This window comes from Lepisosteus oculatus, chromosome 12, assembly GCF_040954835.1.
Source record: "Lepisosteus oculatus isolate fLepOcu1 chromosome 12, fLepOcu1.hap2, whole genome shotgun sequence".
NCBI classification, from domain to species: Eukaryota; Metazoa; Chordata; class Actinopteri; order Semionotiformes; family Lepisosteidae; genus Lepisosteus; species Lepisosteus oculatus.
In genome coordinates this window covers 17,171,134-17,189,096 of record NC_090707.1, presented here as the reverse complement: position 1 = coordinate 17,189,096, position 17,963 = coordinate 17,171,134, and the positions used below count along the sequence as shown (strand labels likewise).

Below are 17,963 nucleotides of genomic sequence, written 5' to 3'. Positions count from 1 at the left end.
GAGCTCTAGTGAGTAAACGTTTAAACATCGAGACCACAAAAACTGCAGGTGGAGTCAGGACAGAAAAGTACTTCTGATCATAAACTTTATCTGCAGTTAGGTTCAAACATTTTAGATTTTGCGATGACTTGTGACGGAAATAATCACTGGGTTAACTACTTTTCGAAATAGAAAACTCTGGTCCAGCTATCATATATTTATGTGTGCACCTAACTTACCAATAACAGAACTCGATAACATCAAAAAATTCACAAAACATAACTGTTGCGGGACTTTATCCACAAAATAGACAAAGTCAGTAAAGCGGTAGCTAGTCCAGACAACAGGCATGGCTTATTCTTAAAAATGGGACAAAACAGAAGTAAAAGTACACATGAGCTGTAAAATATTTAATTTACAGTATATTTAATAAACATTTAAATATTTGTACAATATATAATATAAAAGTAAAATATCTAATAGAAAATATTGTTAAAAACACATGTACCAAACAGTGATTGCATGCAATGTGCATTTTTAACATTGTTTGAATACATGAGTGTAAGCAACATGACACAAAACTTTATGGATTTACACAGATCTATGACAGTGGAGTAATGTACACAAAAATGAGACAAATAAGTAAGAAATCTGAGTAAAATGTAAAAAGTAATGAAACCGTAACCAACATATTTTGTGCATTATACCTTTAAATAAATTTAAAAGACATGAAAATCAGTGGTGTCGTACAGTATAGGGGTTGGACAATTGGTATATGGGTTGGCAAATTGCTCTTGATGGGTGGTGTTGTGTTTTATACGCTTTTGTGATTTTGAAAAAAAAATAATTTAGAAAATATACTAAAATGTAAACCATATGTAAAGAAAAGCCCTGAAAATGCACCAATAATAAATCAGGGTAAAAATAAATTCTGCATATTTTATGCTGTGATCCCTGAGGTTTCTGGACCATGGCGAATAAGAAGCTGAGGACCTTCTCCAGACGCTGTTTCACAGGCTTTAATGAGCCGATGAAGTAAATAATGCAGGCTGATTGGAAAAGGAGCTGTCCGAATTATTACTGAGCAGGAAAAAGGCTAACTTAATGCAGTGGAGAGGCTGGTGGGAATGAAGTTGTCCAAATTTAGATGGAAGCTCTCTGTGGAAAGAGACTGTCTGGAAACGGCAGCGAAGGCTGGTGAACCGTAGTTTAAGTGGAGATAGTGAATGGAAAAAAATGGAAACAAGATTGAAGAAAAAAGGAGCTGAGAAAAAACACCATGAGGGCCTGCTGATTTGTGCTTGTGAATCAAAAGTGAACGCCACTGTACTGCGAAGCTAGCACCAAAAGCTTAGCTCAGTGTTGGAGCACTGAAGAAGTGGGGACAAACCATTAAATAGCCTACCCAATTGCTTGATAGAGTTTGGGAGGCTCCATATTTCTTGTCTTAAATAGTCTACAATGGCAAATATTCAGGACCACAGTGACTGAACAGGTTCTGCAAAGATCTCCCCAAGTGTAAAAGTCATTCAGGAAGTCACAAAGAACCCCAGAACAGTATCGAAGAGTCTGCTGACTTTTCTCACTGCAGTTAATGTCAGTGTTCATGCTTCAAGTGTCAGGAAAAGACTGAATGGAAGTGGTTTTCATGGGAGGATAACCAGGAGGAAACCAGGACGATTTTCATAAAGATCTAATAAATTTTCCTGCCTAAAATATACAATAATACAGGTCAACCTAGGCCAACAAACTTATTCTCAACACTTTAGTGAAAGTTAGATGTGTCTTAAAAAGCAAGAAAATACAATTGTAGAATATGAGTATGTGAAACACTTAATGAAAAGACCTGTCTTTGAGATTTTTTTAGATCTGAGATGCTTTAGTTTTCAACCTGTTAAATGTCATGCATACTGAAAATCAAGAGTAAAAAACCAAAGGCAACCCGCTCATCAAAACAATGCCATCATGTTCTATCACTGTAATTGTTCTTACACTGCCTTTACTACTCAGAAAATTACTTGGTTGCAACAAATCAGGCATCAATAGTTGAGCTTTGAGGAAATATCTTAGCGGTCATCGTTTGGAGGCCAGATGGACATACTAGTCCATCAGTGTTCATCAACGTAACAGAACAAGATAGTGTGAGCAACACCTCAGGATTACTTGCCAGCAGTGGAGCCAAATCCTATTTAGCAGTGAGTTTAACTTTTGTGTAGACAACCCTGACAAATGACTGCAAGTGTGGCACAGATGTACAGAATGATACACTAATCGTTGTCTACCACATACCCAATAATGAGAAGGTACAAGTGTGATGGTGTGGACAGGAGTCTCTTAATTCCTACTCGTTATTGCTGCCTGTCTACACAGCACTACATTGATTCAAGATTTTGGTCCTCACAGCAAGTTCAACCTGATTCTGACTGGACCATGGATGTACTGTACTCAAGCTCCTCATGTAATAGCAGCTTCCTTATGTGATGGTTAAGCTGATAGAGCTGGATGACTCTTCCGGCTTGAACCACATTCAACATTTTTGGGATGAATTGGCATGACATGGCATTTAGGACTCAGAAACCAGGCAATATGTATACAGTATGTTTGTCCATTAACTAGAAGAATGAGACACAATCCTACAAGACAATATCTGCAGTGTGATGCAAAGTTGTACAGTATGTCATACATGTATAGCTTATATTGCTTTCAACAGTGACCACACTTGCTCCAAGCCTGTGTCTTTCACAGTAGACCACCTGTTGAGTAGGTATTAATCAGAATAAGGAATTTACCTCTGTCATGTCTTTTCAACAGAATGTACCTTTTACAAAGATTTTCCTGTTAACTTTGTGAATTTGTTGCATACAGTATTTAGGTGTTGCCAGTCAACAAAGCTGTGATCTAAAAACATTGCCTAAACTTGTACATTTTTATATTAGAACAAAGTCAAGATCAAGGCAACATTTCCTTTAAAGTACTAGAAATAACAGTTTAGTGAATGCGGTATTAAAGCATGTATACTTTGCCGTTAATTTAATGTGCTTCTGTTTTTTGTTGCACTGCTTTGCTAATTTTTATATATCTCATTAAATATAAAAATAATTGCTTTACCTTATTTTCTGAAAACTCCAGATTTGTGTTTGCAGCTGTATTTTAATAAAAAAACTAACCTCAATTTCTTCCTTTTATCAATTTATTATTAACCATTATTTATGCATGAGTGTGTGTTTTGTGGGCTTTTCAGTGTGGGACTTATAGTTCTCTAGCTTATATCAATATATTATTTATTAAATATCCTATTCTTTAAGCAGTGCTCAAGCCAGCATCTCTTTGTTGAACACCAAAACCTCCACTCAACTAATGCTTACGGTGTTGAAACATTTCAGCAATGTAGCTGATGGGTGCAGCGAGTACCATCATGGTCACTAGTTGTGAAGACTTCCTCTGTGCACATAGAAGTGTTAATGCTGGGAACAAATGAACAAATCATGTTGTTGAATATATTTTTCTGATTAACCAGTACCCAGTTACTCATTTTTTCATTCTAGAGTTAGAACTCTTATTCTAAGCTGTTATTCTGACCTTACGATTTTGTGCATTTAAAGTTTCAGGGAAATCCACGTAAAACACCTGGATTCAGTATGTCACCACAAACGTGACATTATTGAGCAAAACAATGCTAGCCAGCAACATTGTACGTCACAGAATATAGCACATTTGAGTTTTTTTAATATGCATGATTTTAGAAATCATCGCTTGTATTGCAAACTGGTTAAGGTGTAGGAAGCGATGGTGATCCAGTGTCTGCTTGTTTGACTGCTGGAGTGGAACAATGAGCAGCAGATGATTAGCTGCTGATAGTGGCACAGTGGGGAAAAGGCTTCTATTCTTCCTGCCTGTAGGGATTTCACTTCAAAGGCTGGCAAAGAAGATGTTTAGCAACATCAGCTTGCAAGGCACTCCCATTTACAGGCTTTACAGTACATGCATTTCATTTCTCATTTGATAGTACAAATATTAAAAGTGGCACTGTTCATACTACAGCAGGATTCCTTTTCCATTGGCAGAACTCCATCAATATGCTATGCATGTAAGCTGTTCCATTGTTTATTAATGTACAAGGTGAAGTGGTTCAGTTCGGAACTCGAAATCTGAAAAGCAGGTGTAAATCTTTCTTGATAAAATTCAGATTATTGGCTTCCTACATTGTGTTCTGTGTATGTAATGGCTCAACGTGTCATTGCAGAGAAAGTGACTTTCCACATGGCCCGGTCCATGTCTGAATCGGTAATCTGCTGTTTGTTGCTGTCTTTCCCTGCACCCTGACTGTCAGCTTGTCAGACCTGTCACCATAGTGCCTAGTGTTCCTGGAATCCCTGGACCCTCCTCCCCTCAGCCTGTGCAGTCAGAAGCTAAAATGGTAATCTGCAGTTTCTTCTTTAAACTGTAGGTCGTATTTCTTTATTTGTTTATAAAGATATAGTCCTATATCTAGAATATTGTTAAAACAAAAGATTTTGTTAGAAATAACTGTATCAATGCTGTTTTATAAGCATTTGATCAATTCAATGTATTGATTTTTTTATGTAGTTCTTGCAAAATTGAAGCATATTTTTATGGCAAAAATTCTACAGATAAAACTACAACTTAAAGTTGTTGTTAGAAAAAAAAAGTTAATAATCTCATGAAGATTTTATGTTTCTCCTTAATATCCATTTGTGAAAAGGTTTCGACTAACCTTGTGCAGCGTTGAAGGACAATTTATATTATAACAATTTATATATATAAGATAAGATCACTTTATTAGCCATATAAACAGTATTGTCATTTGTAGTACAAGGAAATATTTTTACCATCTTTGAGATGCAATTGTTTGGGAGTGATTGTTTTAAACTTTGTGTTTATGGTCGGAGTGTAATGTTATGCTTTACCAAACCAGTAGGGGGAGCTATGTTAAATGCCATGTCCTGGTAACTGGTATTATCATCATCATCATTATGATAATCGTGATAGTAGGTTGAGAACAAATTCACATTCATACATGTTTCTTGTAAAAAGCAGAATGCTTATATAAACATGTCCTGGCTAGTGCTTTTTTTAAACCAAAAATGTACCCTCTTGGTTTAATTATGTATACTTAATTATGTTCTAAACTTGAAATAATGCCATATTGTTATTGAGATATGTTACTTGATATCATTTTATTTTCAGAAAATTGTTTTGGAACTTTGAGGCAAGAGTTTTTCTTTTATGTTGCTCGGTTCTTCAGCATATTGGGGAAAAAAGGTAAAAAAAAGCATTATGGAGTGATAAGAATGCACTGGTTCACTCCAAAACACATCTTTTAATCAGGTTTTACTACAAAAGATATCAGATCTTTTTGTTTTGTGGGATAAATTAAAATAAGAACACTAAGCCTCTGCAGAATTGGTACAAACTGAAGAATGTGGTCTATTTCTCTTAATTTTGTCTTGGTTATGCAGATATTTTTTTTTTTAAATTCAACAGCTCATAGTTCAAGATCAAGTATTTAGTATTATGTCTAAACTATAAAACTTCTAGTAAACGTTTGTACAGTATGAAGCTTGGGTCCTTAGTATGCATGTTTCTTTCACGAGAGGAAGCTGCTGTTTTTAAGAAAAACTGCTTTCTTCTTGGCTGATGGTGACAGATTAGAAAATACAACCAGAGGATTTAGCTGTTTGTCTTGATAAAAAAAAACGATCTTATTCGGTCTTATTTCAAGGTTACAAGACTTTGGTCTTCATTTATAAAAACTGGAAAACCCAAAAGAAGCATGAATATGTATGCCCTACATATTGGTTAGGGCCGTCTTGCCTGGAGGAGGGGACAGTGCACCCTGGATTTGGAACAGCTCACTGTTGCTCCTGTAGTATCTCTTGCATAGTCTGTAATTAAAATTAATGATTGCACAGACTGTCTGCAAATTATTTTATCTTTGATCAGGAGACAGCAAACTGGGTTAGTTAAGTAGCTTTTGCATGAAAACAAATTATTTTAGAGGGCAAATATTCCAAAGTGAAGCATGCCAGCCTGTGCAAACAGATGTTGGGATTTTTTTTTCTTATTTTGCAAGAGGACTTTCTCCCATTCTGTATTTAGAATTGAAGGGCAGGAAAATAAAATACTGTAAATGAGATCTGTCGAGGGGAGATGAAGCATGTGTTACAGAGTTCGTAAGTGTTCACAGCATGACATTCTTGTGAAATTAACAGGTAAACTACAGAAAGAAGGTGGGGGGGCCGTGGGGGGAGGGGGACTGGTGACTGGTACAAACTTTGGTTCACCAGCAGCATAAGAATGACAAACTGAGAAATAGCACAGCACACAGTGGGCAGTCAACAGAGTTTGCTGTAGGGGGCTTTCGTGGAGGGCTGACAGAGGGCAGCTTGGCAAATGTTCAGAAATGTACATTAAGTCAGCTAAGCCCGGCATGGAACCTTTTGTTCAGCAGAATTCATCTGACCTACCTCCCTGCGTACCAGGCTCATCAGCAAACACCTAATGAGCCCGCTCCAAGGAAACAGGCCCTCTCCCAACCTCCTTCATTTCCACACATTCTCTGGGGGTGGAGAGATGCTGCTTTACAAGGACTGATGATGCTGCAAAGACCACAATAATGATAATTAACTTGCTGAATTTAGAAGATTATGCTGTTAATTAGTTGCAAAATAAAGATAAGTAATATAGCAGCAGATGGTAGAATAACACCCATGAGAAGGAGGGTTATTACACTGATGAGTTTTTTGTGGCAGATATGAAATATGGATCTTACTCTATTTTTTTTTTCACGGTTTGTTCCAAGAGAATAATATCTTGTTTGAGCAAGAGGAAATTCTGGATAGGTATTACTGGGCGAGCAAATTTGTCTGACGGATTAGTCTGCAGCACGTCAAGGTAGCAGCTGAAATAACATGCTGTTTTTTGTATAATAATTTACAGATTCAAAGAGTTGTTTTATTTCTCGATTGCTTTTGATTTTAGTATGTTTAAGGAGAAACATAAATTGGAATGATGTTGTCAATGGTGGGCAAATTACAGATAAGATTAATTCATTTGTTCATATTTTGAAAAATGAAATGGTGTTTTTCAAAAATGGAATTGAAAAAATGGATGATTCCAATTTGTGGGTGAACTATAAACTTGATCAAAGTTACGTAATAACTGAATTTTAGTTTAAGCATTTATTTTGACACGCAGTACACACATATATATACTTTGTCTAGTTAATATCTTAAAGCTTGGTTGTGTATGTGGGGGAAATATAAGGTAGTGTGTTTGTGTATGCATCTATATGCATATGTGATAATTTGTGTTTAAATGACAAAACATAATTAATGTACTTCTTGTCATAGCCTGTCTCAAATTAATGGCATGTTTTTTGTATTACTAGTAGCTAAGCTGTTCCCTTGGCACATGCCCTGGCAGTACACACAGACACTCAGAAATATCAGAATCTTGAATGCACTGCATGTGGGATTATTTAAAACATCTAACATGATGCCTGAGAGGAAATAAATTCCCTTGACAAGTTGCTGAATACCACAGGATTCTCCGGAGACTAGAAAATAAACCATCTCCACTTGTGCTCCCAGGAATACATTTGTGTTTTATTTGCATTTTGTTCAGTATAGGACGCTCAGAACTTATGCCGAAAAAGGTGAAAATACACATTGCTTAAAGCTTTAAGTTACATAATTTAAAGTCTTGTTTTCTATGAGAAACTGGTGTTTTCCTGTGTTGCTGTAAAAGTACACGTGTCTTCACTTGCTTTGTTGCTTCTTTTCTCAAATCAGAGGCTAAAAGCTGCACTGACACAGCAGCACCCTCAGGTAACTAATGGAGAGGCCAGCGATGGGCAGAGCAGTAGTTCAGCCAGGGCACAGTCAGAGGAAGCATGCCCCCAGTCTCTGCAGCAGCCTGCAACATCCACAACAGAGACTCCAGTGAGTACTGCCAGGGGCCCTGGCTGCTCTGTGTCCAGCATAGTGTTAGCTGGCTGTAGAAACACAGTACTTAATCATCTCAAATTCAGGGTTCATGTGCATTAAGACTATTAAAGTGTGGCTTGTTCATCATTTGGCCTTTTTCCCTGATTGGATAAAATTAGATTCATTCTAAAGGCGCTATCTTTTATCCATTAATTTGATTTTGATGATTTAATACTAGGTAACCTGCTTTTCCTTTTAAACACAAAAGGGCCTATTCCTGCATGACTTTTAAAATAAAAAAATCAGCATTTGTCCTTGTGTTACCAGATACTGCTCGTGAATTTTCATCCTCTCCATTGGGTGATGGGTTAGCTGGTAGCTAGCTGTCGTCTGTTTCTATTTTTTTTTTTTGTGTGTGCCAGGCCTCTCCAGCACAGCCTGCCCAGCACACCCCCAGCACTGGCGGCAGGCGCAGAAGAGCCATAAGCGAAGACCCCGACGAAAAGAGGCGCAAGTTTTTGGAGCGCAACAGGGCGGCTGCGTCCCGGTGCAGGCAGAAGAGAAAGGTCTGGGTCCAGTCTTTAGAAAAGAAGGCCGAAGATCTGAGTTCAATGAATGGACAGCTACAGGTATGATTAGGCGTCTCTTTCTAAATAAGTCTGGATACTGAAGACAGTCGTGACTCGGCGCAGCATGTCGGTAGCTGAATGCGAGTCGTGGCTTTCTTCGTTATCGCATCGGTGATAAAATCATTAATGGCGATGAAGAACCGTTGCAGCTTGACAGTGAAAGCAATTGCACTGCGGGTGTGGAAACCCATACATTGATACCTCACTGTCAATAAAGATGTATGTCAGCTGCTGATGAGCATATCTCTTTTTTTTTTCCTGTCTTGGCAATTTAAAGGATGGCCTTGAAAATCTCCAAGGAAAATGTGTCTTTTTGAACCTTCATTTTGCAGAAAGCAATTAGGATCTAATGCTGACAAGTTCGAAACAGTTCATGTAACTGTTTTCTCTGCTGATGTCTTAGAACCAAGGAAAGCTAAATTTGTGTTCCAGACAATTTAATGAGATGTTGTTTATTTTGTGTGCTATGTTCTGTGTCTATTAAACCTGAAACAGACGTGTGTGTGTGTGGGGGGGGTCATTATTTTTTCAAGTTAAAAATTGACTGCTGTTTTGTATTGATCTTGGAATTATGTGTCTGTTAAGGGTTAAGCTAATGGAATTGGATGAGGGTAGAGGAACAGTATGCCTCAGGGTACCAAGAGCTGAGCTGTTAAGTGTGAAGAACAGAATAACTTGCACAGAAAATTGAATGTCAGAGAATTAAACTCTTCTTTATATGAAACCATTAATCAGTTGTGAAATTCTGCAATAATTCCTATACTGACGTGCAGGCACAGCTGATCACCATAGTTGGCAGTAATGATCCATGATTACTTTAACATTATCCTTAACTATAGTTTTAATGGGGTCATGTGCCTGCCTTAGGATAGTGAATGGCCTTCTGGCCTTCCAGTATATTGTTTAAACTTAAAAGCTTAAAATATTGTAAGTAATTCCTATTAGAGTTTTATAATACTTTCTTTGGAGCAGAACCCAGTGAACAAGATCATTGACATAATGAGGTTTTGACTGCTGTTGCTATTGAAGCTGCTGTATTTTTCATTATCTTTTCAAATGTGTTTACTAACATCATTAATTTTATAAGAGATCATTTACTGTTCTTTTAAATGATGTTAAATGTTACAGATGAGCTCTTTGGGCATGTTCATTATCTATTTGTCTGAGGCCTTTTAAAACTATAGTCTTGTGAATGAATATGTGTACAGTATATACTGTACATTCCATGGAAGGCAGTTAATTTTAACCAGGCTATTTTAAAAACAAGCCTTATTGCACTATTAACTGTGAACTGCTAGAGCATGGAATATGCAAAAAAGTTAACACTGGGAAAAAATGCTCAAATAAAGTACTAGAAGCTGTGTAATGGGGAATGGCAGGGTGTACTGTACTGAGATATGCTGGACTTCAACAGCTGTGTTTAAATCTGTTTTAGGAACAGTTCAGACTTGCCAAGAGAAGCAAGGCTAAACAGATGGATTAAAATAAATTGGCTGCTTTTGGACTAATAGATTAAGCTGCTGTAGTCCTTTAAAACAGAGCAGAAAGTGTTTAAATCTGCCAAGGTATGTTACGCTGGCACTTGGCTGCTTTAAATCCTGTTAAAGTCACCTTCACAATAATATACTCCTCTTTACTGCATGCAAAATTCCCTACTCCCTCGGGGATTATAATGACAGTCAAGTGTAAATCTTAGCAGTCTTCAGAGTTGCGCTGACATTCTGAGGAGCCTGCCTCGGACAAATATGTAGTTTCAGGGCCATTAAAAAACCATGATTATACTTAAGGAACAATGTAATTGAAAAAGTGCACCATACTTTATTTAATTTAGAATTTTATAATATGTATATAGGTCCATTATGAACATGGTTAATCCTACATCGTTCATATATACTATATGAATGAAGAGCAGCCTTTGAACACTGGATGTGTTCAGATTTATTCACATACAAGATTGAGGCAAAGTTTAGGTATTTGTAACTTCAGAGTGGGTGTTCAGAAACATTGTCCAGGAAATGGATATAGCTCTGGTATAGGTTTCAAAGGAATTTTACGTTATTACCTATCATTTTTCATAAATTGTTAATTCTACAAGTCTTGGGATATACAACACCACTAGTGCTAGTGTTTTATTTAAAAGAGAATGCTTTTCCTCATGCTTCATTCCTTGTATTGCTACAACTAGACTTCTTATACAGTCATAACTCCACCATAGAACTTCTTCATCAGAGTGATTTAGAAAATGTATTCCAACTGTTACAGGTTCCATAACCACCAGTATTTTTATTGTGTAGAATAGACTTGCAAAACGTTCTGAATGTTTTCTTTATAAGAAAACGTTTATAAAACACTTTCCAGTAAATATTTTGTTTTTCTCTTTCACTATCCATGTTACTCCGAGATAGAAATGCATCATTTATTTTGTCCTAAGGAGAAACTAGTTTATTTATGATGCTTAGCAAGCAAGTAAGGAGCAGTATGCAGCCTGAGGCACAGATCTTCGAGCCAGTCCATCTTGTTTTGTAGTTAACCCTTTCAGTGATTCTCAAACTGGTACGCGCACCACTTGTGGTATGCAGCAACCGGGAGGTATGCCAGATGGCCCTGGAAATTTGTTGTGTGCACTGAAAAACTGGGAATTAAAAATTGAATGATTAAAAATGATGTAAATTTTTCATCTTTAATTTACTTAATTGGTTTCAGAAAACTTGAGATGGGTTTTCATATTTTCTATTTAAATAAAATTAGATTGTCAAATACAGAGCCTACATATTTAGCTACATTGATACAGCGCGCGCTAATACTTGAGTGTTCATACTCCTCTTAAGATTTCAGAGACACAGCTTGGCGCCACATTCGCCAACAGAACAAGTGATCAAAAATTAATATCTCACAAAAATCAAGTATTATGTAATGGCTGAAAGGAATAGATGCCAATTGCACTGACGCCAGCTCCGATAGATCATGCACACCTACTGAGAACCAAGACGATTATACATCGGCTACTAGGGTTACCATATTTCAACATAAAAAAGAGGACACCTCGAGAAACATTCCCATTGTCTTATCTGGGAAGGGGGTCAGGACGGAGAAGGTTTTCAAAATATCCCACGTTTTATGTTTATTGGTTAAGTAACTGTGATGATGTTTAACTCTGTGAAATGCATAAGTCCCCTCTGCTGCAATCCTCTGTTTTGCTGCCAGATTTTACAAAACATCTGTTCATTTGGTTAACAAACTCAACATGAGCTTGCAAGTCAAGTATACCTTTATTTGCCATGGAGACAAAAGTACCAGGCTTACACACCAAACATTCAGCTTCCCAGTCTTCTCTGCCACTTCAAAAACACAGAAATTTATTTTTTAGTTCTGCTGTGAATTTACACTTTCGCTTTGGCATTGTGTTTGAAGGTAGGAAAACGAGAAACAAAATAGGGAACCATTCGAGGGAATGCTTCTGCACTGCACATACTGAGTACAGACACTGATGCCCGAATTGTCACTGTCTCATGACATAATCATACATGTAGAGGATGAAAACTGAACAGCGACGTAGGTCTCTCTCTTTCTAACTATCTATATAACTTTTGTTAATTAATTTTAATTAGCCAGCAGCCATATCACCCTGCAACTCACAACTGGCAACCCACTGAAGCTAAGCAGGTGTGAGCCTGGTCAGTACCTGGATGGGAGACCTCCTGGGAAAAACTAAGGTTGCTGCTGGAAGAGGTGTTAGTGTGGTGCCAGCAGGGGGCGCTCACCCTGCGGTCTGTGTGGGTCCTAGTCCCCCAGTATAGGGATGGGGACACTATACTGTAAAAAGGCGCCGTCCTTCGGATGAGACTTATTATTATTATTATTATTATTATTATTATTATTATTATTATAAATTTCTTCATGGTGAAATGGGGTTGAAATCCCGGATATTTTTGGATATTTGAGAATTCCCGCCGGACAGAGACATAAGGATCAAAATAGAGGACATGGCCGAGAAAATCCGGATGTATGGTAACACTTTTGGCCATCGACACTAGCTCTTCTGTTGAACCTGACACAGACAGCACTGCTGGTGTTAGCAAGAGTAGGAAAATGGCTACAAGGCGGTACAAACCAAATTAACTAAGTGCTGTTTTAATTATATGTGTGTGAGTGTGTGCACGCATGCGCTCATGTTGGTCATTAAGATTTTCTGTGGTTCCTATGAGAAAATAACAAATGCAGTACTTGGATGCTTTGGTTTGATCAAGGGTGGTACTAGGGCCCCAAATTTTGAGAACCACTGTCTTAGATAATCAATTTCTAAAGCCCTGGAACAATTTAAGCAATTTAGAGATCACATGGAATGAAAATCAGAATTTCCTTCAATCCACAAGGACCAGTGTTTCCTTCATTGAAACATTGGTTTCTTAAGTGATCAGTGTTCTTAATTTTTTCATAATATGTGATGTAGGCTGAGCTACTGTATAAGAGTAACTGGACGGGGGCTCTCCACGACCACAGCTGGAATTCCCTGGCCTAGACCTGCAATGTGAACCTGTGGCAAATGTCCATATTTTTTTTAAATGCCTAGTGAGCAGCCGTCAGCTTTTTTTCATGTGCCAGAGCTGGGTGACACTTTGGAAAGCCAGTACCAGGTTTAATTTGTAATGACAGTCCCAACTTCAGGTAATGGAATAGTTCTGTCAGTCTACACAATCATGGTTGGTTGAACGTAAAGGTGAGCAGCTCTTTTCAGGTACTTTGGGACCAGGAGATTGATCGGAGACAGTAAGTGTCTTCCATGGAGTATCAGTTTTGGATTTATCAGGGGAGGACACAGGAGAGAAGAGGTTGTTAGTCAGATGCCTACAGTTGTCTTCTGACTATTATCTCTAGTGCTAAATAGACAAACAGCCACAGTCATTCTTAACATTTTTAAACAAATTTGAAATCTCAGATTTGGGAGCCTGTAGGTTGAAATTACATAATCCCAGCACTTTTGGTCTGAATGTCTTCAATAAAGATGTACAGCTTTTGCCACTGGTCAGAATGATTGGTGCTGTAAGATCACTGATGTCTTACTACTTTACCTACTTTGTTGGGTCAAACCATTCCCTTATCATTCTGAAAAATAGAAAATCTACATTCTAAATAGGCTCTACATAGTCTCTCAAACTATAATTTCTCTTTTAATGATGAGGTGTCACAACAGGTGTCGCAAGCTTCACAACACAAGACGTGAGCCTAGTTCTCCAAGGGAGCACAGCAGACAAAAATCAATTTTCCTCCGATAAATAGTGCAAATTTTTTTACTTTCTTTTTTTAAGGTAGTTTTAAGGTAGTTTGGAACTACCTTAACCACAGCAATTTTTTATGCTACACAATATGATTCATCCATCAGCTTCTAGTCTTTTAAATAATTATCCTGCAAGGTCTTAAACCAATATGCATAGAGCATCTGAAAAATGTGACAGGTTACTAGTAAATGGTTGAAGTGTTAAGCTGGTGACCAGTGTTACTGATGTAGTGCACCAAACAAGCAAGCTACTTATGTTAGTTGGATGGTGCATTTTGATTCATGTTTAGTGTAGTTTTAATCTAAGATATTTTAATAATCCTTTGAATAATGCATGATGAAATACTATGTCTCAGCAGTTTAATTAGACTAGGCCTACATTTTATCATATGCGGCACTGCTCTTTTGTTATGAAAAAAGCTTTTTGTTGCATTTGCATTTTGTTTTGTTTACTGCTATATACAGTATGTAAGATTGGTCTTACTTTGGTCATACGGTATAATGCTATATATATATTGCATATATAATGCAATATAAAGCTAAGCAGGTGTGAGCCTGGTCAGTACCTGGATGTGAGACCTCCTGGGAAAAGCTAAGGTTGCTGCTGGAAGAGGTGTTAGTGGGGCCAGCAGGGGGCGCTCACCCTGTGGTCTGTGTGGGTCCTAATGCCCCAGTATAGTGACGGGGACACTATACTGTAAACGGGCGCCGTCCTTCGGATGAGACGTAAAACTGAGGTCCTGACTCTCTGTGGTCATTAAAAAATCCCAGGGTGTTTCTCGTAAAGAGAAGGGGTGTAACACCGGCGCCCTGGCCTAATTTCCCATTGGCCCTTACCAATCATGGCCTCCTAATAATCCCCCTCTATGAATTGGCTTCATTACTCTGCTCTCCTCCCCACTGATAGCTGATGTGTGGTGAGCGTTCTGGCGCACTATGGCTGCCGTCGCATCCTCCAGGTGGGGCTGCACATTGGTGGTGGTGGAGGGGAGTCCCCATTACCTGTAAAGTGCTTTGAGTGGAGTGTCCAGAAAAGCACTACGTAAGTGTAAGCAATTACTAATGTTCTTGATGAGTTTGTATTGTGGTTTGTACTGCCGCTTTGCCGGTATGTTATGTAATTTTTTAAATAATGATTTAAAAGGTTACTGTTAGCACTTGTATAACCTTTTATATGCCACCACACTTAGTGATATACAGTTTATAAAAAAACATGACTCTGGGCACTGCAGCAAAACATAAGTTTACTTTTATGGTGTATGCTATATACAGCATACTGTTTGTTTTTAGAAACAAGCAAAAATATTTTTAAAACAAGGAGAGAATAGGCCTGAATATCACTGGAAAAAATAAAACATTTAATTATTGTAAGTACCTATAGTACAGTGCCTTCAGAAAGTATTCACCCCCCATTGATTATTTCTCATTCTGCTGTATTACAAAGACAAATTAAAGCATATTTTAAATGGGATTTTTTTCCACTCCTGTAGAAGTAATTCTCTATAATGCTAAAATGAAATAAAGTATTTAGATGTCTTCAGAATTATATTAAAAATAAAACTCTGAAATTTACTTAATTGATAAGTATTCACCCCCTTTGTTTTAACAACCTAAATTGGGTGAGGTATTCAATTATCTTGAGAGATCACACTAAATACATTAACAAGGTACACCTGTGTTTATTTTGAATCTACCTGTGTTCAATTGCTTGATTGCACAATATCACTGACTCACTTTGTGAGGTCTCACAACTAAAACAGCAGATCAGATCAGTCCTGCTGTCGTGAAGACCAAGGAGCTGCCCGTGGAACGTCAAGATGAAGCTGTTAGGAGGACAAAAGCTGGAGAAGGTTATAAAAAGACTGGCAAAGCTTTGAAACTTCCTAGGAGCTCCGTGAAGTCCATTATAACAAAATGGAAAAAACATGGCACAACCCAAACGCTACTAAGATCAGGCCGTCCTACCAAACTGAGCGACCAGACAAGAAGGGCAATTGTCAGAGAAGTGACCAAGAAGCCAGCTATAACACTGACAGAGTTGCAGAGCTCTTTGGCTGAAATGGGAGAAACTGTCCAGACATCAACAATCTCTTCAGCACTTCACAGATTTGGCCTCTTTGGGAGAGTGGCTAGAAAGAAAGCCACTGCTGAGAAAGGCCAACATTAAGTCATGCCTGGAGTTTGATAGAAGCCATGTGACAAAACGTGAACCTTTTGGAAGAACATTTTGTGGTCTGATGAGACTAAAGTTCAGCTTTTTAGGCTAAAAGCAAAGTGCTATGTTTGGCGCAAACATACCAATGTTTGAGGGTATCTTTGGGGCAATACAGCCCAACACCCAGGTAACACCATACCTACCGTCAAGCATGGTGGTGGCAGCATCATGCTCTGGGGTTGCTTTTCAGCAGGAGGATCTTGAAAGCTTGTTGCAATCAAGGGCAAAATGGATGGAGCCAAATACAGGCATATCCTTGAAGGAAACCTGTTTCAGTCAGCCAGAGATCTGCATTTAGGGCAAAGATTCATTTTCCAGCAGGACAATTATCCAAAGCACACGGCAAAAACTATCAAGGAATGGCTTGAAAAAAAGAAGGTTCGTATTCTAGAATGGCCCAGCCAGAGCCCAGACTTGAATCCAATTGAAAACCTGTGGTATGAACTGAAAATTTCTGTCCACCGACGCTCTCCATCTAATTTGGCAGAGTTGGAGCAAATTTGCATTGAAGAATGGGCAAAAATTCCACAATCTAAATATGCAATGCTCATACAGATATACCGGAAAAGACACACAACTGTAATTGCTGCTAAAGAACTATGTACAAAGCATTGAGTTGTGGGGGGGTTAATACTTTTGTAAATGAGAACTGTAAGTCTTTCATTCTTGAGAAACGAATGTTCTTGAATAAAAAATATTTTGATTCATAAATGTGTTGAATTTATTGCGTTATTGAAGGGTGAAAAAGTTATTTCAATCTGTTAACATTTGGAGGTGTAACAGGAAAAATATGTGAAAATTCAAGGGGGTGAATATTTTCTGAAGGCACTGTGTATAGGTACTTTCAATATTTTGCCTAGAGTAACCTATTTGGGACTGCACAAGTTTTGTGTAGTTCAGTATTAGAGGAATTTGAGAATGTGATGAATTCTTAAACTTATTGTATCATGTTGCACTATAGAGGAAGCTATAAAAGTTAACAACAACCTCTCTGTTTCGTGATGCCTGCAAGTAGTGTTAGTTAAAGTTTCAGCTTCTTTTTCCCTGCAGAATGAAGTCACCCTGCTGAGAAATGAAGTGGCTCAGCTGAAACAGCTTCTTCTGGCTCATAAAGATTGCCCTGTAACCGCCATGCAGAAGAAATCTGGCTATCACAGTGAGTAATGTTCCATTATCCATAGCCTTAGGCTGTTTAAATGAAATACTGCCAGAATGATCCGAGTTAACTGTGAGAGGAACGTGCATTACTGCTTAACATTGCATTAAAAAAACTGAGCTTATTAAAGTAATATTCAGATTGTCTTTTAATACTGCAAAAGTAAGGCAGTGATATTCTGTTTAATAGTGGAAAATTCTGTATTTCATAAAGATAAGCAATACCCAATTTCTAACATGTAACATTTAGAAAATGAGATGGGATCTTACATTTTCCTTGCAAATGCAATTTTGGATCTGATAGCACAGGTGTCACAACAGTGAGCCGCATGATACAAGTCTTGACCATTACCATATCGCCCTGTTAGTTCTATAGACAATTCAATCAGGTTTCAAATAAGCTATTCAGTATTTCCAGCGGTTCATAATACTGGAGTTTACTGCTCTCTGTTTACAGTTTTATATTATGTATAAACTTTTGAGAGAGATTTTTTTTTCAGTGGATACCCCAAAGTTGAGTACAGAGAGTCTGAAACATTTCAACTATAAGGTTATGTATTCATGTAAAAATAAGACTACTAAGACATCCATGCGCTCTCTTTAATATCTCCATTTGCAGACATTTTTAGATTTGTCATTTAATGTAACCAACAGTGCACAGAAAGAAAATGTGGAAATTATAATTTCAGTTAGATTTCTTGGTGGTAAAACAGCAGGACAGAATACATGATCTTTAATTAGGAGGGGTAAGTGGAGGCTGA

The 17,963-nt window shown here is 37.7% G+C and overlaps 1 protein-coding gene across 8 annotated transcripts in view; it reads left to right on the top strand.

The window, feature by feature from the left end:
* Positions 1 to 17,963, top strand: part of atf2 (activating transcription factor 2) — a 33,097-nt gene that overhangs the window by 6,559 nt on the left and 8,575 nt on the right. For 5 of the 8 annotated variants that reach the window (XM_006636500.3, XM_015358970.2, XM_015358969.2 and 2 more), the window contains exons 8-11: positions 4,310 to 4,396; positions 7,794 to 7,943; positions 8,351 to 8,557; positions 17,098 to 17,203. In XM_006636500.3, coding sequence (XP_006636563.2) covers positions 4,310 to 4,396; positions 7,794 to 7,943; positions 8,351 to 8,557; positions 17,098 to 17,203 — 550 coding nt within the window. The remainder of the gene's footprint in view (positions 1 to 4,309; positions 4,397 to 7,793; positions 7,944 to 8,350; positions 8,558 to 17,097; positions 17,204 to 17,963) is intronic. The other 3 variants (XM_015358974.2, XM_015358975.2, XM_069196354.1) reach the window with 3 other exon arrangements.